Raw genomic sequence first — 22389 nt, forward strand, 5'->3', positions numbered from 1 at the left:
GGTGGCCTTGTGGATCAGTCCAGAAGGAAAACAAAGCCAAAAAAAAAGTCATTGCAAATTACATAAATCGTTTTTTATTGAAATTTGAATATCGTGTCATCATGTCGCGTTGTGTGCATTTACAATAGCGAAATCGCCGCCTTCCGAGTCGACCATCGCTTTTTAGCAGGCGTGGCCAGGTATGGGACACTTTGCCCACTTTTTAGCGATCACAATCGTCGACCGTACGACCCAACGTCGGACGCACGCGACGACGACCGCTACTTGAAATAATTTAAAACATTTTTTTTCTTTCTTCACTCGGCCGAACTCCACCCGACGGCAAACTTTTCAACCGACTCCTCGGCGACCCAACTGGCGAATGCAAAACTCTGCTCGCGAGGAGAAAATATACATAAATTAACGGAAATTACAATTAAACGGAAATTTTACAAGACAAGCATATGCCGTCTCCGGCACACCCCCGCCACACCGGTACTTAAAAGGGGCATGTGTTCAAGTTCAATTAAAAACAACCACGAAGGTCCTTCGCATCGACGTGCGGCGATCATAGATGACGTGGTGGCTAGGCCATGATGGCAAGTGTTGATACGTCCCAGACCTGCGTTCTAAGGGTTAGGGCAGCCACCTCTGATGTGCAAAAAAAAAAAAAACGGGGATAAAAATATCTCGTAATATCTCGCAAGAGTTGAGGAAGTTCTACATAAATACATCGTCTTGAGTGGTGTATTATTACAATAAAAGACTTGGGCGATTTTGCAGGACGGCTACTTCAAAGAGAGCACAATCCTGGGAAACATTAGGTGCAGGTGGCAATCGTAGTTCTCGAGCAGAGACATGATCAACTGGAGGAACCATGTGTTTCTAGGCTACTCGGGGTGGGTTCACCCCAACACAGATTGTTGATCGACCTTGCGCACACTCTAAACTGATGAGTGCAACGGACTCGCCGTGTTTTGCCGTCGCGTCTGTGAACACGTCCACTGCGGAGATGGAAGAGTGAAATCGGCTCGGGTGTAGGTGCCAAGTGGATTAATACATCGCAGTTAAAATGAGGGATGGCGACGGCTTGGGAAGGCCTTCATCCACCTCCGATTAGCACTGTTGGCTACGTACGGTGCAAAAGAAGTTCAGCATACATATGTCCAGCAGTGGTTTTGATCATGGCTGATGATTACGATGATGACAGTGAAACTGTTTCTGACAGACGGTTGCGTTATGCGCGGAACCACGTCACCGCAGAAACCCGCACGTGTGAATTTCAGTTAAGAAATGCTGGGTTTTGTAGCAACGATGCGCGAGTGTAATCCAGTGACTTGGAGATGGCGGTTGGTGGATCACGCAAAGATGAAGCACTGGGCGTCATCATTATTGGAGGCTACCCGTGCAAAACTTTAAAGTATTCTCTGGGCACTTACGTCACAACTCAACGCACTCAAGAATAGCAACAACAAAAGAATCGGTCCATCTCGCGGGCAGGACTCTCCTGTAAGAGTCATGAGACTCAATTATCAAGTTCAAAGAATGAACATGCAATGTCAAAGTCCGTTTATTCACTCTCGCGCTAAACTCGCACAACACCGGGTGCTGGGCTCCTGGCTTCTCAGTGGCGGCCTTGGGAACGGAATAATGTGAATCACAGCCAATCAGCACGTCGCAATTATTTGCGGTAAAGTGTGGGTACTTCAACCTCCGCCGAGACATTAGGCCAGCATGAACGAGTGGCCAGGTACCCTCTGGAGGGGCTTCCGAGAGCTCTATCTAGTGGAAGCTCTTTCACCAACAGTGGCGTTTAAGATGTTAACGGTGGCTATAAGATGTTAACCACCTCGCCTGGTATACAGGAGTTTGCGGGTACGATCCCGACCCTGACGCCTCCTGTATATTTTGAGTCTGCATGTCTCTCCCTGTGGTCGCATGGATTTTTCTCTGGGTCCCCCGGTGTTTCCATCCACACTTAGAAACATGCATTTAGAGTATTCACCTGCTATAAATTTCCACATAGGCCGTCGTTGAGCTATCATTTATGGCCAGGTCGCTTCTAAAAAGAGCTATAGAGCTCAATGGGCCTTACCTGGTGAAATAAATATAGTTTAATAGTTATTTAGTTTAATTGCATGGGACTGAGCTCACAATTCTATACATTCTTGATTTGAAGCTTTCGTGACCGCAGGAATCCATACTCTTTGGTTCTTTCGGGCGCAACACAAGCGTCCATCATCAGGTGTGTTGCGCCCGAAACGTCGTGATTTATTTTATCCTATACAGGTGCCGCCTGCTGACAGGAGCTGCGCGTTCACGTAGCGGCTTCGCTCTCTTTGTAAACCTGCCCGGTCTTAACGTCCGCGCTCGTTAAGCCCGCTCACGGCACAATGTATATCCCACTTCTGCCGTGAGTTCACAAGTGACAATTAAACCCAGATCAGCTACGTTTGACCCTGTTTAAAAGTAAATAAACTACACAGACCTGTTGCCGTCGAATCCTCCATTATGCCAACAACGCAGTGCGGTAATATATTTTCAAGGGCTATTCTGTCCATTATGTACGCATGTTGAACTTCTTTATCATCGTACGGAGCCAACCGCGCGAATCGGAGGTGTCCTGTCTGCACATGGGATATGCTCTTAAATACAGATAAATGCAATGAATTTAATTTAATTAACCAGATCACAGCTCACTGACACCCTCTTTTCTGCTCACACATCGGAGCCCCGCCAGGGGCTGTGCTGAGCATGGCCGTCACGGGTCAATGTGCACCAAGTTGTTTTTCCACCGCAAATAAGCAGAGCCGTGCTTTACCGACGTCACACACAATGTGTAACGTCGAGGCGCATTTGGGTGACAGTGACGCTTTAAATTCACACGCATAGATATAAAAAAAGACAAATATCCCCCATAGAGCCTGACCAGACTGTTGGGGCAAGTGCTGTTCGCGAGCACCTACGAAGGCCGGAATGGCACACGAGCGGGTGGGTCGCCAGCACCAAGCCCGGCCGCTTTTGTCTCCCTAGTGGCGATGTTTTTACACACTGCACCGTCTGAGTCAACCTTAGGGGAGGCCCAGGACCGGTTCAGATAATTGTCACTGGTGTTGGCCGTGAGCGGGCATCGAACTTTGGTCGCCAGGTTCGTAGCACATCGCGCCAACCACTACACTACTGCTCCCCATACAACACGTAGATACACACTCTCACATACAAACTTGCAATTAATCAAATTTAGGCTTGATGTTAGATGCATTGAATGTGTCATTAGCCCCTAGCCCTGCCCAGTCCTGAGCCAGATTCAGATGGTTCATGAGAGGCAGTGTAGCAGAGTTTGGTTCTGGCTTGGCTTGATAAGCAGCCGGTGGAAATCCACCGTACGGTGATTGGCTCTGTGCTGCCTCCGCTTGGACGTGTCGGTGAAAAAGGGGCATGAGGGGTCGTCTACTCCTTCGTAAGGCAGACCTGCGTAAATGTAGGAACGCAAGGAGGGTCAAGTCGCAGGTATCGTTGACCCCCCACATTCGCGGCGTTCTGAATAGCGGGACCGCTTTTACAGCGGGCGTCGGGCGTCTGCGTTAACGTCGCACGAATCCCGACGGCCGTCGTCCACGCGTGCAAAACCGAATCGCTCTGACCGCCAAACCAACCGACCGGACCCGGCCCGCATTGGTCCAGCGCGGGTCGACGGGTAGAGGGAGCGGGTGCCGCCGTGCCGGAGGCAAAAAAAAGCGATCGTCGGGGCTTCGGGACTGGCGGCCGCGGGGCAACCCCCGACGCAGAGACGCCGCGTCAGGACGACGCTTGCCCGGCGGCAGCGAGTGGTCGCGGTGGTCGGTCGGTCGCGGAGGTCGGGGGGGGTCGCTCGGGGCTCAGGCGGTGGCGGCCTGCGGCACCTCCCCCTCGGACTCGGAGCTGGAGCCGGAGCCGCCGTCAAAGGCGGAGACGGTGCCGCCCTTGGAGTTGGTGAAGCGCGCGCCGTCGCCGGTTGCGGAGGAGGCCGGGAACGTGGTCGACTGCGAGGCCTTCACCTTCTCAAGCACGCGCACTGCCGCCGCGCCAATCGGCAAAAGGCGACGCACGGACGGCGCGGCCGAACAAAGCCAACGTCAAAAAGCGGTGATAATTTAACTTTTTGGAATAATAATAATTATTTACCAAGGAAAGCCAAGCCGAGCCCGAAGACTCTTTTTCATGAGGGTTGCTGCATTGGGGACGTATGGCCCCACACCAATGACATTGTTTTTTTTTTAGCTATGGAGACTACCAGAGAATATCATGCAGAACAAGGGGATATAATATACAAATGCTGCACAGGAGAGCACCCCGAGTCAGGAATTGAACCTTATGGCGGGACCCCGGTTTCCCGAATAAACGGAAGTCAAAATCGTAATTAATTTATTTTTGGCGACTCTGTCCCACCGCGCACGTAAACGCTATGACCCACCTGGCGCGGATCATTCTGTTGTCATGTCGTCCAAGCGCAGTGAGGACGAATGCGCAGAAGAAACAAAACTTTTAAACTTTGATTAGAGCATCGTGTAGAGCTCGTCGAGAGGAATAGATTGCCGTATCGTTCACCTTCAACAGACATAAAATGACGTCGCAACGCAGTTTACGCGAGAGCTGGTGGCTTATGGGACCCCGGGGGGTCCTGCCATGAGGTTCAATTGAACGCAGGCCCTCCTCGCTGTCCAGGCGTGAGCGTTCCTACCGCGCCACCCTGCCGCCAAAGCTAAACTAGCAACAGTGGAGATCAACAGTCCAGCACGACGACGACTATGATGGCCCAGCGAAGATCAGAAAAGCGTGACTTCCCACACCTCCGATTAGGACGGTTGACTACGTACGATTGTGGCAGAAGTTCAACATGCATAAGTACATTAACCTTGTGGACACGGAAAAGAATATATAATTAACAGACGAAGGCTGAACTAATTTGTGAGACCGAGCGAGCCGAGTAAGACCAAACATGGCAATTGGCTATACAGGTAAATAAAAGAAAGACCGAGTTAATCGACTGTCTGTATTGGGGATAGAAAAATTGTGCACCCCACACACCAATATTTTTTGAGTAGACCACATGAAGCGAATGATTAAATTGAATCCGCCGATGAAGACTTGACTGATCTTCCACATGTTATCGACTGGACTGAGACTTGTCAACACAATATGAAAAAATGTTGACTAAATTAACACTGCTCAAGACCGGGCATGCAACGACACATCATTTCATCGTTTGGAATAGATCGCGATGGGTTCAGGATGCGCGCATCGAATTGTACGTTCGAGACCAAATTAATATTCACGCAATTGAGAGGTTGGCTTTACATTTAGGTTAAGACCACGAACAAAACCTGTACAAATAAGAAGGAAAATAATCGATGTCAACGATGCTATGAAAACGAGAGAGATCACGAACTGTTTCTCAATTAAAATGGTGAGCCAGACTTGTGATTATGCATCAAAACGGCTGGGCAGGGTAAGTGAACACGTGCCTATATCACGTCGCCACTTCCAAAAATGATTCCGTGATGCACGGCAACGATCTGGTGGAACGACCACGCGGGGCCTGGATACTCACCCTTCTCTCCGATACGTGTTTGGGTTGCTCCGTGCATTGTTTGGCACGATGTCCGACGTTTCACTCCACGTGCTGGGAGCTTCTTGGGGAACTGAGAAACTGAAGAAGGTCCCAGCAACGAGGAGTGAAACGTCAAAGACAATCGTGCCAAAAAAAATATACCGTGGTTAAAACCCACAAATGAAAACCAAAACGTCGGAGAGCTAGGCGGGGAAACGGCCGTGAGTGAGGGCCCCCCACCCCCCCCCGAGTCAGCAGCGTTACTCACCCTGCTGCTCAAGGAGGTTGTTCTGTCTCTTGAGGTCGTCGATGTCCTGCTGGTGGGCGTGGTTTTTCCGTCTCATGTACTGGATGTACTCCGTTGCTTTGTTGAGGATTTGCGCACGGGACGCCTGCCAATTGTGGCACACAGGGGGAGCGGGGGGGGGGGGTCAGTGCGACAGGTCATGCGTACAGTCTGGCTAAGACCCCAGCGACACCGGGCCAAGTTTTTTTTTATTCATGGCGAGCGGCTTACGAATCTTTTGGCCCGGCAGTCGGGATACTTTGGCGAATATACAGACAGCGTTTCGGTGACATCACCGGGAACTCAAATCCTACATGGATTACCATCATCATCATCAACCATAATCAATCCACTACTGGATAAAGGCCTCACCAAGGCATCACCATCTATCATGCTCGTGCAATGGAACAGCAATCCACCCTCACACAAACTTATTTCATGACTATTTCGTTCTCCTCTCGGTGCGTTCCATCCTTTGGCTGGCACTGTCTTTATTCTCACCACCGGCCATCATCGCCTTCCAGTGACAGGTCCTGCCCAAGCCGCGGTGGCGGTGATGTTAACTACCTGACCTGGCACACAGGAGGTCGTGAGTTCGATCCTGACCCTGACGCTTTGTATGCCTGGAGTTTGCATGTTCTCCCCGTGGTCGTGTGGATTTTTCACCGGGTCCTCTGGTTTTTCCCTCCACATTTAGAATCAACATGCGTTTAGAGTATTTGGCTGCTATAAATGTCCATACAATAAGCCACGTCGTTGAGCTATTATTTGTGGCCAGGTCACTACTGAAAAATAAGCTAATAGCTCAGTGGGCATTACCTGTTAATTTTTTTTTAAGTTGACTTAATGGTGAAAATGTATTCTTTAACTTGTATATGTTCTCGGATACATGTGTTCCTCTTTCTGTCGTTCAGTGTAATTCCAAGCACCCAACTCTCCATGCTTATTAGTACGCTTTCCAGCTTTTGTTCCATTCTCTTTGTTACTGTCCACGCTTCTGATCCACAGCTCACCGATTCCGCAGTGTGAGAGGATTGCGTTCGTGGAATTACACTGAGAGACAGGAAACGCACCTGAGATTACGACATTAGACTAAAGAGACCGGACATCATTCGAACTGTAAAGGATAGCAAGTTGGGATGGACAAGACACACGTCGCTGGAAGGGATGATGGCAGACGATCACGACCAAGGGATAATGAAAGAACGATGGCTAGGGAACGTAACGCTTCCAAGGGGACGCCCAGTGCTGAGATGAAGCAATGAAAATCAGCTCGGGCACGCGCACACGAGGATGCCGACTCGACTGTCGCATCGCACAACTGCGAGAGATGGCGACGACGGCAGCGGCGGCGCTTTCATCCAGCAGTGGACTGACCGAGGCCGACGACGACGATGACGACGAAGAGGTGATAACGTACATAAGCGTGTCGTAGTGTCACGGCGAGAGTGTGTCTCTGCCTCGCCCGTCACCCACCTGACTGCCGACCCCCCCCGACCGGCGGCCCCCAAGCGATCCTGCGTGCGAGCAAACCTTCTCTCCCTGCAGCGAGGGCACCGAGTCCCTGAGGCTGTGGAAGCTGTCCTTGATGTGGTCTCTCCGCTTGCGCTCCAGGGCATTGTGGTGGGCACGCTTGTCCGCCTGTATGGACAGACGACAGCCGCCATTAGCCGCTGAGTGGCGGTGTGACGTAACCGCGGCGCATGTGCATGCGGTTGCAGGCTGTTTGCGCGTGTTACAGATTGTGCGTGGGTGGTGGTGGCTACGTGTGCGTGTAGTACGAAGACAAAGAACCCCCATATAGCCGAGCCGGTTATGGACCGTTGGGGCAAGTGCGAGCAGCACCTATGAATAAAAGACAACGAAGATCGCCCGTAGAGCCTGAAACAAACTGTTGTGGCAAGAACTGTTAGTGAGCACCTTATGAAGGCCAGCACAGCACACAACGGAGAAGTGTGGTTAGCACCATGCACGGTCACCTTTACACACCGCACGAGATAATCATTTAAGGCCACATCAACCTATGGGAGGGCCCAGGGCCGGCTCAGATATTCGTCACTGGCATTGGCCGCTCGAACTCGCAACCCATATACACGCGCGCACACAAGCGCACGTGTACATGTGTAAATTAGTGGTCCAAATCGGCTTCTAATGCCAAAGGGCAGCGGCATCCCACTCATAGCAGAGCAGTTGCTGAGCAGTGGTCACACCCGCAGCGCAAGCGTGCGTTACTTAACACGGCGCTCGACACGCACACAAACGGACACACACGCACGCAAACGGACGTGTAATCTGGCCGGGCGGCAGTGAACACTCAGAGAGCAAAGTAAATCGAAAGAAAAAAGTAAGACGAGTTAAACGACAGGGGTCGAGTTAGAGTTAGGGACAGGGCTCGTTTTGGGTCTGTTGGCAAGTTTGGTCAGGGTTAGGGACTGCTTGGCTCGTGTGGTTACGGATAGGTGTAGGATATGGTTGGCTATTTTGGATTGTTAGGGATAGGGCACGCTTGGCTAGCGCTGTTCAATGTTGAGTAGAGCAACGGTCTGGTTGGCAAGTGTGGCAAGCGTTAGATACGGGGCCTGGTTGGTTAATTTGGCTCGGGGTGAGGAGAATGCCGAGTCTGGCCAGACTTAGTGATATGTTGGCTTAACTGCAACTCCGATTAGCGTGGTTGGCTCCGTACGGTGTGAAAGAAGTTCAATATATACACATACAGAGATATGGCGAGAGTTTGCAAGGATACGTGTGGATAGGGTTAGAGATTTTGGAGTTATAGGGCTGTGGTCTTGTTGGCTCTTGTAAACAGGGGTTATGGGTACGGCCAGTGTGCTTTGTCCACCACTCGTTTTCTCTTTCCACAGTAGACACCACAGTTCTGTGGCAGAGCACTTAACTCATAACCAGACGTTTGCTCTGAATAAAATCTGATCTTTTGAACTCGGACAACATCGTCACTATCATCATCATCAGCCGTGATCATTCCACAGCTGGATGAAGGCCTTCCCGAGCTACAGCCATCTCTCACGGCCCTGCGATTCAACAATATTTAACTCGTCCATCTGAACAAACTGTTAAATCGCTCTCCGTGGTGCTAACGTTAAAAATAACCGCCACTTTTTTCAAATTTTCTTGCTGTGGTTTTCACACCTGATGATGATTGCTTGTGTTGCAGTCGAAACGTCGTGAGAATTTTATTGTTTTATATTTTTATTATTTTATTGTTTCCCTTCTACATGACTTTACCAAAAGAACCAAGAATATGAATCCCTGCAGTCATGAAAGCTTTAAGTCAAAATTCAGCGAGGGTTACTAAAACGTTCACGAGTGGACGTTTCTGTCAAAGCATCAATTTAAAACGTAAAAAAATATTTAATATATATTTTTTAATTTTAGCAGATAAGGCTCACTGAGCTACGCAGCTCTCTTTCAGAAGCGACCTGGCCACAAATGATAGCTCAACGAAGTGGCTCATCACGTGGAAATTTGTAGCAGGCAAATGCTCTAAACGCACGTTGATTTTAAATGTGGAGGGAAAAACCGGAGGACCCGGATAAATATTCACGCGACCACGGGGAGAGAGAGCATGCTAACTCCAAAAATACAGGCGTCAGCATCGGGATCGAACCCACGACCTCCAGTGAACACGCCTCGCCGCCACGGTGAGGCGTGTTCACGAGGCCGCACCTTGCCGATGATTCTGTGAAGTTGAAACTAGGTCGAGGTCACCTTGGTTAATTAACAAATGCTCACATTTGCTACGTGCGTGTGTCAACGGACGCCCCCCGTGGACACCGTTGCTAATGAGACGTTTCACCTCAAGGGATTTTCCAGCCGAAATATTATGAACGATAACATAAAAAATATATATATAAACGATAACACGAATCTGGAAGACATGGCCAAGAAGTGAACGTAATGAATGTCACTTCTTTTCGGTTATTAACAACAAAATGTGCTTGCTGAGACAGTGGCCAAAATGTCCACGTTATTCTGACACGGAGCTCTCTGTCTCTCCATTAGTTTTGAAGGAATGAGAACCTGAACGGTTAGTAATTCAATAGAAGATTTCACAAACGGTCTGGGAGTTAAGAACCAACTATTTTGACACAGTGTGCGGGATTTTAGTTTTTTTTTTGTTACACTGGGTTTTCCCATCAAACCTGTCGCGAGGATCACGCAAATCAAAGACCGGTGGTGATGTCAGCTGCAGTGGCTGGTCAGCTGTTCCAAAACAACAACTTGCTTAGGGGAAGCATGACTGTACACATTTTCAACCGTGAACACAACAGACGCGAGCACAGTATGCTGTGGAAGTGACAGGAACATACAGACTACATGCGTGTGAACAATAAAAATGCACCATTAACAATCGCACAAAGACAAAGATCCCCCATATAGCCTGAACAGACTGTTGCGGCAAGTGCTGTTAGCGAGCACCTATGAAGGCCGACACGGCACACGAGGGGGTGGGTGTCCAGCACCACGCCTGGCCGCCTTTGTCTCCCCAGTGGCGATGTTTACACAATGCACCAGGTACTCATTCAAGGCCGAGTTTTTTTACTGCTTCATGAGGGTTATCATGGTAGTTGCTGTTTACTTATATCCGTAACGTGCTCTTATCAAAAATTTGCCTTTTCCTTCCTGCCACCGGTGTTACGTAAAGATGCGTTGCTTATGTGAAAGCTGTGCTTATATTTCAGATGTGATAATATCTAGCCCGATACTCTACACGGGGGGTGAAACCATTCACTACCCCAGAACGGCCACAATGGGCAACACAAACTGTTGGGACATTGTGGTGACTGTGCCAGCCTCTCGTGGCAGCAATCTGGTGCACGTCCATACATTAACAATGAAAACTAAAGCCCCTTGTCAATCCACTGCTGGATGAAGAGCCTGACCATACTTCACCACCACCACCACGCTGGCCTGTGCGGGATTGGTGAAGTGTGGTGGGGGCAGGGATGCTCCGTACGACCAGCTCAGATGTCACTGAACACCGATGTCGGCTGTGATCAGCAATAGAACTCGTGGTGGCCGAACACGTGGTGGCCGAACTCGTGGTGGCCGAGTTCATAGTGCAACGAGCTAGCCGCCTGCATCGCCGCTCCTCCACCAGCCCAGCCCAGCCCACCCCACATACACGCGCACATCAACAGCATGTGATGTGTCGTGAACTTTTAGGAGTCCACATTACAAGCCCCCACCCCCCCATTGACACACCACGTGCGGTATAAGGCAGTGCAAGAGACGTTTGCAATACTGCACGTGTACAATACTGCACGTGTACACAGGCGTCCTTCCCATGGGGTATCTATAGCTGCTGAAAACATTACGTCACCGGCAAGCGGCTCTTTCACGCAATCCGCGCGTTTGTGTGTGTGTGGCCTCCCTTCCTTGTTTGTATTCACGTACACAGAGACGCGTAGGCCTTTTATCTGTCTCTCTGTCCGTGACAATAACGTGGCCACAACACCCCAGTGCCGAAGCCAGCGGCTGCCCCACGACGCTCAATTTCAAAAACTACCATACTCGGAAGATGCATTTATAACTGGAGGAATCCGATGAGCTATAAAGCTTGACTTAAAGCTTTGGTGACTGCAGGAATTCATATTCTACGACGACGTTTCGATCACAACACAAGCAATCCTGATGACGATCGCTTGTGTTGTGATCGAAACGTCGTAGTTTTTGGTTATTTTCTTTGAACCATCTACGCGACTTTACCGAAAGATCCGAAGAATAGCTATGAAGCTCTTTTGTTCACAGATGTCAAATCGGGGCACGGGGTAAGAACGTTACAACAACAAATACAAATAACACGATAGGATTGCAAAGTGCAAGAAAGGTCAACAAATCATCGAAATTTTGATTTAAAGCTTTCGTGACTGCAGGGATTCATATTCTTGGTTCTTTCGGTAAAGTCACGTAGCAGGGAAACAATGAAGTAATAATAAAAATATATTGTTTATTTTATTGTTTCCCTTCTACGTGACTTATATTGTTTTATATTTTTATTATTTTATTGTTTCCCTTCTACGTGACTTTACCGAAAGAACCAAGAATATAAATAATCGAAACACAAACAAATACAACAACGAAACCATCCCCATCCTACCAGACAAAGCCCACTGAGATATTAACTTATTGTTCAAAAGTGACCTGGCCACAAATGATAGCTCAGCAAAGTGGCTTATCGTTTGGACATTTATAGCACCCAAGTCCAGTCCATTTGTAGTAAACGTTACAAGAAGCCTAGGGCAGTCTTGATTTGAAGCTTTCGTGACTGCAGGAATCCATACGCTTTGGTTCTTTCGGTAAAGTCACGCTTGTGTTGCGATCGAAACGTCGCGATTTGTTTTATTTCTAACTACGTGACTTGACCGAAATAACCAAAGAGTAAGCCATGGGCAGTTGAGGCCTCCACAGCAAGTGGTGGCATCATCAGTGGACTATGAACGAGGATGTTACCAGCCCGGATGGTAGGCAACTGCTTCAAATAATGGACATCCGTGTAAATCGGCGGGGTTTAACATCGACAGTCCAAAAACATTAAGGGAGATAATACAATAATAATAATTCACAGCTGTTTCTCAATCCACTGGATGCAAATCGGGGGCCTTCCGACACTCCCATTGTGGAGTTGTCTATCACGGGATTAAGAGACAACGGGCAAATCTTTCTCAGTAACATTTTTCGAAAGAGAGATCTCACTGGGATAGAGCTTGGTTCAATAAAAATACCACCAATAAGCATCGACGCATAATTAGGATAATTACGTGACGCTCAGCTATCAGCACCACCCGAGCTGCGATATCAGCACCAAAACGTCTGTAAAAATGTTATTCCGTGTCAACAGGGAATATTGCACATTCCCATGACAGGTGCAGTCTTTCCAAGGAATCGCACATCAAGGTTATCCACTTTTATCAACACATCCGATTATTTATCCATAATTACCCATACTTCAGTTTATCTGAAACAACAACCCATCCTATTAAACGTCAAATATTATCTGTCAATAATTATACCCACCCAAATATCTGGCATATATACGTCAACACGTGTTCTCAAATAATACACGTCCGATTACCCACACATCAGATTATATGCCAATCATTACACACACATCCGATTATATGCCAATGATGACTCACACATCCGTTTATATGGCAATGATTACTCACATCTGATAATTATCTGACCGCAACACATTACACGACAATTATCTGCCAAAAATTATCCACATTTTTGATTATCGACCAATCATCCACACATCCAATTATATCGACACATTCGAATATCCGCCAAACAGCATCAACATCCAATTACCCACATATCAAATTATCCGCCAATAATTATCCACATCTAATTTTCCACAAATACAAATACCCGCATATTAACATCAATGAATCATTTTTTCCACACTTCCAATTCCCTACCGGTGATGATCCACACCTAGAGCACGTCTTATAATCCGTTATATCGCGGATTATCGGAGTTGCCCGATAGCCCCCCCCCCCCCTTATGCCGCCCACCCTCCTCAACCCCCCCCCCCGCCCCTCTTCCCCCCGCCCCCCTCCCCTCGCCCCCTTCCCCTCGCCCCCTCCCCTCCGCCCCTCGCCCCCCCCGCCCCTCGCCCCCCCCCCGCCCCTCGCACCCCCCCCGCCCCTCGCACCCCCCGCCCCCCGCACCCCTCCCCCCCGCACCCCTCCCCCCCGCACCCCTCCCCTCGCCCTTCCCCCCGCCCCTCGCCCCCCTCGCCCCCCCGCCCCTCGCCCCCCCGCCCCCCTCGCCCCCCCGCCCCCCTCGCCCCCCCGCCCCCCTCGCCCCCCACCCCTCGCCCCCCTCCCCCCCGCCCCTCTTACATCCGACTCCACTTCGATGTCGTCATTGTCGCTCATCGTAGGCGCGGCGCGTGTGGGAGGCCGTGGCTGCTGGAGCTGCTCGAACGCGAGCGGCAGCAGTAGTAGCGGTGGTACTTCTTGTTGTTGTTGTTGTTTACTCTCAACGCTGTTGTTGTTTACTCTCAACGCTGCTGCTGTTGTTGTTGTTGTTGTTTACTCTCAACGCTGCTGTTGTGGTTGTTGTTGTTGTTGATCGCCGCGATCCGGGACTGAACCGCGACCCTCCCGGCTTCGCGTCTCGTCGACGCGGACCTCGGCGAGCTCCCGGAAGCGCGCGGTGATTGGCCGAGGGGGTCCGGCCACGTGACGTCGCCGACACGCGTGTTCCGCGTGGGACCCCAGTGTTGTCAACGAGCAGTGCGCGATATATCGCGATAAATGATGCGATATATCGCGATAATCAAAGACGAGATATCGCGATAATCAAAGACGATATATCGCGATAAATGATGCGATTTATCGCGATAATCAAAGACGATATATCGCGATAAATGATGCGATTTATCGCGATAATCAAAGACGATATATCGCGATAAATGATGCGATTTATCGCGATAATCAAAGACGATATATCGCGATAAATGATGCGATTTATCGCGATAATCAAAGACGATATATCGCGATAAATGATGCGATTTATCGCGATAATCAAAGACGATATATCGCGATAAATGATGCGATTTATCGCGATAATCAAAGACGATATATCGCGATAAATGATGCGATTTATCGCGATAATCAAAGACGATATATCGCGATAATTAACACTATATCGCGACAATTACCGATATATCGCTACAATTACCACTATACAGTATATCGCGACTATTAACGGGATATATCGCGACAATTACCACTATATATCGCGATAATTAACAGGATATATCGCGATAATTAACACGATATCGCTCGAAAATTCCCACGATGTATAACTATCGCCACGAACATAAACGATATGTCGTCGCGATATATTTCGATGTCACCACAATATGTTCACGTACATAACGCTAAACCGGTAGAGCGATACTGGCACGATATATCGCGATATCACCACGATATTTAATTTGAGTTTACAATTCCAGTAGCGATATCGCTTTGTAAGAACATTGCGATGAATGTGGAGTAGCAATCGCCCTCTAGCGACTGCAGGCAATGCCTTCCAAACGCATCCAAATATATATTTTTTAAAAACCCGTCGTACTTTTCACTGGCGATTTTTTTTAATTGTTCCATTTTCACTTGCTGAGCACAAAAAAACATCAAAGCGGCCAGTAAGAAACAGTACCATCGAAGTTGTTGTAATCGATACGAGTTGTCAACACGTTCATTGACGATGTGTGACGAAGGGGGGGGGGGGGGGAGTTTGAGAAATGTGACGTCATATCAAAATGCTCAACTTTAAATAAATATGGACAACACGTTCTACCTCATTAAATAGACTTTTTAATCAATGTTTTCTCCTACAACATCAGAGTGCAGCGACACATTAAATACGCACTACAATGACAATAGTTTAAAGCGATTTGAAGCATACAATTTTGATTTAAAGCTTTCGTGACTGCAGTAATTCATATTCTTAGTTTTTTCGGTAAAGTCACGTTGAAGAGAAACAACAAAATAATAATAATTTGCAAATTTATGCAAACCAACACACCTGAAGATGACCGTTTGAGTTATGGTCGAAACGTCGTGAGAATTTTTTGTTGTTATATATATTATTATTTTGTTGTTTCTCTTCAACGTGACTTTACCGAAAAAACTAAGAATACGATTTGAAGCATGTTTGATTTGGGGGGGGGGGGCAGAGCTTTGTGACGTCATTTGAGGGGGGGGTCTGACTTTTTGTGACGCCGTGTGACGAGGGAGGGGGGGGGTCAAAAATCGTCCAAAATTGCGTGACGTCATTTATGGACGGCCCACTCTGTTGTCAGCCAGGTGGGGTGGTGTGACATTGTGGGTCTGCTTGCACGTGCACATGCAGAGGGATCTAACAAATCATTGATTTAAATTTACTCTTACGCTCCTCCTACATGCGTCATATCGTCTCTGTAAGGGCAGCCGCTGCTGTGTTCATGTTTCCGATCCATCATAGCTGGCACTAACTTTCCTCTTCAAGGCATCATGGCATGCTCCATTTCTCGCCTTCCTATGCATATGCGAGTGGTGTTCATCGCATGCATGTATGTTGAATTTCTTTCGCACCGCACGTGGCCAACAGCGCATGCCAGGCACCCCGATATGTTATACTGTGATTCGCAATTTAGCTAAATTAAGTGCAAAACCTAATTTATCGTCACTGTGTGTGTGTGAAGTCATTGGTGACCGGGCTGAGACCATCAACTCATTCCGCTTGCGGGGCTGGCTTAACCACAGGTCAAAGGGATGTCCCAACTAAAGTGAACATTAAGGCGGTGATCATCTCCTGTTTACAGGCCTGAGCCAGTTGTGGAAATTCCACATTCCTATGGCGGGGGCAACTCAATTCATAGGACAGTTGCTTTCATCAAAAGTTTCAGCGCTCTTGACATCTGAGCCAACATTTTATACTGTTGTTTCTAAATGTCAGTCAAGAAGATTCAAACCCTCGTTGCTATGAGATTGGAATAAGCGGCCTGGAATGCATTTCCTCGTGCCTGAAATCAAACTCCCGTGAGACACAAGCCTGTCCTGGGGGCAGGTTGTGCTTTCAAATTCAATGCTGCAAGCGCCTAAAAATAGCTAAGCCATAAAGGTTTAAGTAGCAAAAACAACAACAATAATAACAAAATTAAGTTGTCTTCTCTGTGCACAGAACGAGAAATTGGGCCATTGGCCTTCGCTGAATTTTATCTGGACATTCCACATTACAATGGCTGGTGCCAGTGCATCCACGAACATTTCCAGCTAAGAAAAAAAATTCGCCCTAAAGGGAACTTGGCTGGAGTGATAACAGTACTTCATGTGCGTTTTAACATAAAGTTGCAGAATAGCAAGGACTTTCCCACGTCCCAGCTGGCGAGACAAGCCTCCGCTCGATAAGGGTATTTTGGCCTGCTCTTCCACGTCGGCCAGATGCGATGGAAGTCGTGGGGGTCACCGCACCCCACCGCACTTGACCCCCACCACACGCCAGTAACGATGACCTGTTGGCCCCCCTTTTTACACTGCTGGGCCCATAGCGACAGGGGAGGTTTGGGTCAAGAAACTCGTTTCAACTGCGAGATGGAATAGAACCGACGAACTCTTTGCGTGCCAGGTGGATTAGTAACAACGCTGAGAGACGGCGAGGCCTTCATCCAGCAGCGGATTTGACCACAGCCGAGGAGGAATAGCGAAACCAGTGCCGAACGAATTCGTTTCCTTAATGACGACGATCGTTTGTGTTGTGATCGAAACGTCGTCGTCGTTTTTTTTGTTACTTTCTTTGAACCATACCCGTGACTTTACCGCGAGACTCAAAGAATATTTAAATTACATCATTGTTTTTTTTTAAAGAAATATGCCCGCATTTAATCCAGCCGAGGCGGGGGGGGGGCGCTGCGGCGGGTGACTACATTTCCCGCGCGGAGGAATACCGCAACTCACGACGGAGGGTGGTGAATCACCCCACTCCCCCAACCCCCTTCTCTCCGATTTCCCAGTTCGGATAGCGACGCGACGCACGAGCCGCGCCCGCCCGCGATTCGCTACCGCCCAATCACGCGGTCGCGGCCCCGCAGCCAACCGCGCGCGGCGGCGGTGTCGCGAGGCGCGCTTATCCGCGCTGCGAAATGCAAACGCGCGCCGCGGCCTGTGCACATCCGCGTCGCGGCAGAGTTGAGAGGGAGGGAGGGGGCGGGATTTCTTTTTCGTTGCTTGGGGGTTTGCCGCGACCTCGGTGTTTACTTTTTGTCGTATTAATCTCTTAATTATTTGGAGTACATTTTTTCGTGTTTTTTTTTTTAAACATCTGTCGGAGGTTAATGTTCATGAGGTATCGGTAGCGGCGTCGTGAACTTGAATTGTTTTCCCACCACCACCGCCGCCGCCGCCTTACACGCGCGCACATGGATAAGTTCGCGATTCGGATGGCGGGGCCCGGTGGTGAGTGCGCATGGCTTGTTGTTTACGTGCCGTAAGACGTCGATTGTTTTAAGTTACATATCTTTTTTTAATCGCCGTGTTTTGTTTAAATAGCCGCCGCGCGGATCATCGTGGGGACTTACAGCAGTGGTCGGTGACGTTGAGTAACCCAAACGTTTGATGCAAAAGCCAGGCGCGGTTTGATCGCTAATGGTGGTTACTGGCAACCGCCACGGTAATGTGGAATTTCAACCATTGGTTTACTGTAACTTATACACGTAGTGTCAGACGTGTATAAGTTGCATTATACACAGCGCAGTGTATTTGACCGAATGACCTATACTACAAATATACAGTAAGGAAAGCTTGCTGGTTAGACCTGAAACTGGCCAGAGAAATGTTGCATGTCCACAAATAGTGTGAGACCTGTTGGATGTCTTTTTGTTGTGTCACGCTATAAAGTAAATGCCACAGTGGAAAGTTAATAGTGGATCATCTCCTGGCGAGCCCGCAATCATCCATAGGAACGTACAAATTTAAACGAGCGCATAGCATATTTGGGATTGAAAGTTTCAGAAAGTGCAAGCCCTTTTACGAAGCTACGATGTTCCCACTTTGTGGAAAACCAGCTGTGTGTTTCAGGCACGGGGCGCCTAGGGACGTGGAATTTCCACCACTGTGCTGTTTGGCTAACCAGAAAGCTCGTTTCTCGAGATGCAATTATCAGTTGCATTGTGTGTGTGTGTTAGTTATACAACTTTTAATTGTCAATATTTGCCTGGCGCCATTGCCTCTGGTCATAAAAATCGGGAATTACCCATGATGTTGTCAGGGCCACCGATGATGTAAATCAGGGAGACGTGTGCCGACTTTTACTTGGTTAAGTTATTTCCTTCATGCAGCCTGTTACGAATAGGACATGCGTACACTAACGTTTCACACGAAACCCGATAGTAATATGGAGTGTGTAATGTATTTAGCGCGTATGACCAAAACCGCCCATAATTCTCCATGCATAACAGGCGTTGTAGGCTCTGTCTATGTGGTTACAGCAGCCCGTCCAAATCAATTGCTGTCATGCACTTACATATGCTGTGCCCCACCCGTCACCATCCCGCCCTGACCAGGATGGTGAAGTATGGTAAAAATGACCCCGCCACACGGCTTGGCTTGGGCAGACCCCTCTTTCACCGGTGGCTTTACAAATGGCTGCAGATGTACAATTGTGGTACACAGACCTGGCCAAACATGCTTGGCACAAAGACATTCACAGAGACGTTTGGTTCACGCAGGACCTCGGTGGACTTACGAATTGTCTTAACACACCCAGGCGGTGTTGCTTCTGTTTGTTGTGTTCGACACACCGTGGGTGACTCATTTGCGAAGTGTCACCGCGGTGCCGCTGGTCCTGCTTGAGTTACGTTGCAGTGCATGACAGCATGGCCACTAATTACGTTACAGCACAAGTACTGTTGCCGTGTGTGTGAGTGTGTGGCTCGTTCAATTGCACCCGGGAACCTGATCGCCGGCTCTCAATGCACACGTGTCGTGGGAGCGCTAAATTTAGGTCTTATTGTCATCCGAAGCTATACTCAACACGGTATGCATGTAATATTTCCTTCAGGGTGCACATGCGAGATTGGGCTATTTTGGACACATTGCTTGTAATAATTCTGTATTGATGTTACAGGCCCTTGTCGGTTCACTGTTGGGATGAAGGCCCTCCCATGCCGTGGTAGTCTGTGTGGATTTGTAAAGGGAGAGAGCGGCCGGTAGTGGTTTAGTTATCGCCGCCAAGGTTAGCTGTTACCGCTAGTCGAACTCGGGTTCTCTTGAGTTTATAGTACAGGAAAGTGTTATAATTCACTGCGCACCACCACGCCGAATACAGTGCATGATACAGTGTTGTTATGAAGTCCCGTTGTGTCATTAAGGAGCATAGGCTGTGGACTGAATGTTGCAGTTAAAACTATTTGTATATATAAATGTGACCCAGAAAGGTGCATTGTTACAATAATGTGTGTGCGAAATATCATAAGGCTTAAATGCACTGTACAATATACACTTGTGTTAAATTGTTTCGCTAATGAGGCATTTGCGATACATTCATTGCAAATGCCTGCAAGTTCAAAATGGAAATGCTATACAGTTTAACACGTAGGCTTTAATATGGAAATGCTATAGTGTGTTAATAATTTAAAAGTATGTGCGTGTGTATAAAATAATATCCAGCAAGGCGCCACCTAGTTCCAAGACTGTTTCAGGAGGGCCTACTTTGGGATATTTACCACATACCTGGGTTCACAATTTTTTTTTATTAATTTCAATGGCAATGTAATTGCAATCTCAGCTAACAATACCGTTGTAATGGTTATTATAATTAACCCCAGGTCTGATTTGACCAATTCCATCCATATTGACTGCTTTGCACGTATAAGGGAATCAATCGCCTGAGCAAACTCCATACACACGAGGAGTTATTGCTCACAGGTCTTAACATTTTCAAGCCCACGTCACACCCCTACAGTACAATCTTGATGATTGCCGTGTGCCTCTATCCAGACTCCATGGTGATGTAGTAAAGCTGTGCACTGTTATGCTTGCCCGATGACCAATCACCCAGAATGTGCTAGCTCTAATCGAGATCTCAGAAACTATGCAGGATTGAGCTTGGAAGGAGCATGGGCAACCGTTGTGCATAATACAGTAATTGTTGTAGGCTGCTTTGGATCTATGTTGTCAGAAGAGTATACTGCAGAAACATAAATCAAGGTATTATACAATGATCCAACAATTATGCGCTCTGCCTTCATCAAATCGCACTGACGAGCGTGGTTGAAGTATGGTCAAAAAACCCTGACCAACTGCACCTTGTGGGGAGGCCCGCATCCACCTGCGGATTGACAAAAGGGCTCTACATATATAACACATGATCGATGTGAGTCCTGTATTTGAATTCAGCAGGTAAATACAGATGCACGCTAAAACGTTCTGGATTGGTGGTATTAAGATACAAAGGTTACTTGTAAACTGTTGAATTTGCCAAGGTTAAAGAGCACGAGAGATAAGCCGGCTACAATATAACACGTTTGATTCAATGCAAATTAATGTATTCAATTAAAAAATTACATTGCACAATTGCACGCGCTTTATATATTTGTAGCAAAATTGTTTTATGTCATGTTGCTTGGTCATTACCTCAACTAATAGCTTTTGTACTAGTTGATTCCAACGTGCTTTAATTTTACCAGCTGCCAGGTGCCACTGTATACAATTTGCTATCAGAAGGCGTGTATTTAAATTCAATGTAATGGTCAACTGGGTCTACCATCCCATATAGACCAGAACAATAATTACCATTTAAAAATAATAATACCTCCCATAACAATAACAGTGTTGTCTTCAAGCTTTACTTTCAGTGGTAACTTACCTCATGTGATGAAAGGGACAGTGTGGAAGACATTTATTTCAGTTCGTGGAGCGGTGGTACAGTGGTTAGCACATCACACTGTGAACTGGGCTACCATGAGTTTGATTCCGTGGCACGACTAGCATCAGTGGCAAGTGATATCAGAACTGGTCCTGCCCTCCCTTCAACCCATGCCAAACAGGATGGTAAAGTATGGAAAATAAAATACCCCATGAGCAACATGGTTTGGGTAGGCCTTCATCCATTGGTCGATTGAGAATGCCTGGAATAATTATTTTTATGTCAGTATTTGGTGCCATGATTGCGAACAGTATGAATAATAGTGGTCATTCCACAGTACTAGCAGTACAAATTGCATACAATTAAGTGTTTAAAACACGTTTTCATCGTTGTATGTAGAAATAGTTTTTAGTTATGCAAATTCTATGCATTTTCTTCCCAAATTAGTTTATGGAACCGCAATGGTAATCATTAGCATGATGGCCAAATATTGGAATTTTTGCCGACATCACAAAGATCCTGGAAATTATCTGACAAGCCATGCAAAATTACACGGGTTCTCAGGGGAATTGAGCTGGTGGTCTCAGCCCGGTCACCAATGACTGCATCGACAAACCTTACATTGAGTTTATTTTTTTCACTTAGTTTATTCCAGCTCTAAGAATACAAAAATATAATATGGTTTTGATTGGCATGTAACAAAATGTATTTGCAGGCCTCATGAAAAGCGTGACCATAGTATGAATAATGAGACCTTTAAAGGGAATTTTTAAGTGGTTCTGTGATCTCACATGGCACTTTTTCAGACTTGGTGGTCGATGGCACACGAAGAGAGAGTTACAAATATCAATTGTCTTACATGACTGATGGCATGATTTTTATGGAATGATAAGAGCAAGAAAAAAGCATAATTTTGCAAAAAAATTAAGTTGTATATTCAGGTACGGTGTATAGTCAGGGCCACCCAGGTAAAAGGGGGGGCATAAGGGAAAATTTGCTAGGGTGAGGGAAAAAAGTATTTGATCCCCTGCTGATTTTGTACGTTTGCCCACTGACAAAGAAATGACCAGTCTATAATTTTAATGATAGGTTTATTTGAACAGTGAGGGACAGAATAACAACAAAAAAATCCAGAAAAATGCATGTCAAAAATGTT

At 47.5% G+C, this 22389-nt stretch overlaps 2 protein-coding genes across 8 annotated transcripts in view; one reads left to right on the plus strand and one right to left on the minus strand.

Moving 5' to 3' along the window:
- Positions 1-51: 51 nt before the first annotated feature.
- MAX (MYC associated factor X) lies at positions 52-13848 on the minus strand. Of its 4 annotated transcripts, none has more exons than XM_032974246.2 (5): positions 13724-13848; positions 7389-7496; positions 5838-5961; positions 5570-5668; positions 52-4033 (listed from the first exon to the last, which is right to left on the minus strand). In XM_032974246.2, exons 1-5 carry the CDS (start codon positions 13757-13759, stop codon positions 3858-3860), a joined length of 543 nt encoding a protein of 180 aa, XP_032830137.1. In that variant the 5' UTR covers positions 13760-13848; the 3' UTR covers positions 52-3857. The 4 variants fall into 4 exon arrangements, with proteins under 4 accessions (XP_032830137.1, XP_032830136.1, XP_032830139.1 ...); XM_032974245.2 differs by having other exon boundaries at positions 7332-7496; XM_032974248.2 differs by lacking the exon at positions 5570-5668.
- Positions 13725-22389, plus strand: part of LOC116953924 (uncharacterized) — a 33933-nt gene continuing 25268 nt past the window's right edge. The window contains exon 1 of one of the 4 annotated variants that reach the window (XM_032974240.2): positions 13725-13833. In XM_032974240.2, coding sequence (XP_032830131.2) covers positions 13740-13833 — 94 coding nt within the window. In that variant the 5' untranslated portion in view covers positions 13725-13739. The other 3 variants (XM_032974243.2, XM_032974242.2, XM_032974244.2) reach the window with 3 other exon arrangements.

The sequence above is a fragment of the Petromyzon marinus genome, chromosome 53 (assembly GCF_048934315.1).
Source record: "Petromyzon marinus isolate PM22_M1 ecotype Great Lakes invasive population chromosome 53, UKy_Petmar_22M1.pri1.0, whole genome shotgun sequence".
Taxonomy (NCBI): domain Eukaryota; kingdom Metazoa; phylum Chordata; class Hyperoartia; order Petromyzontiformes; family Petromyzontidae; genus Petromyzon; species Petromyzon marinus.

What these genes read in the sequence shown, in the direction of transcription:
- MAX (XM_032974245.2), bottom strand. Translation starts at nt 13,759, where the DNA reads ATGAGCGACAATGACGACATCGAAGTGGAGTCGGAT. An exon ending in ACATCGAAGTGGAGTCGGAT is followed by an intron (nt 7,497 to 13,723) that starts GTAAGAGGGGCG and finishes CTGTCCATACAG; the next exon opens with GCGGACAAGCGTGCCCACCA. An exon ending in AACACGTATCGGAGAGAAGG is followed by an intron (nt 4,034 to 5,569) that starts GTGAGTATCCAG and finishes GCGCGGCGGCAG; the next exon opens with TGCGCGTGCTTGAGAAGGTG.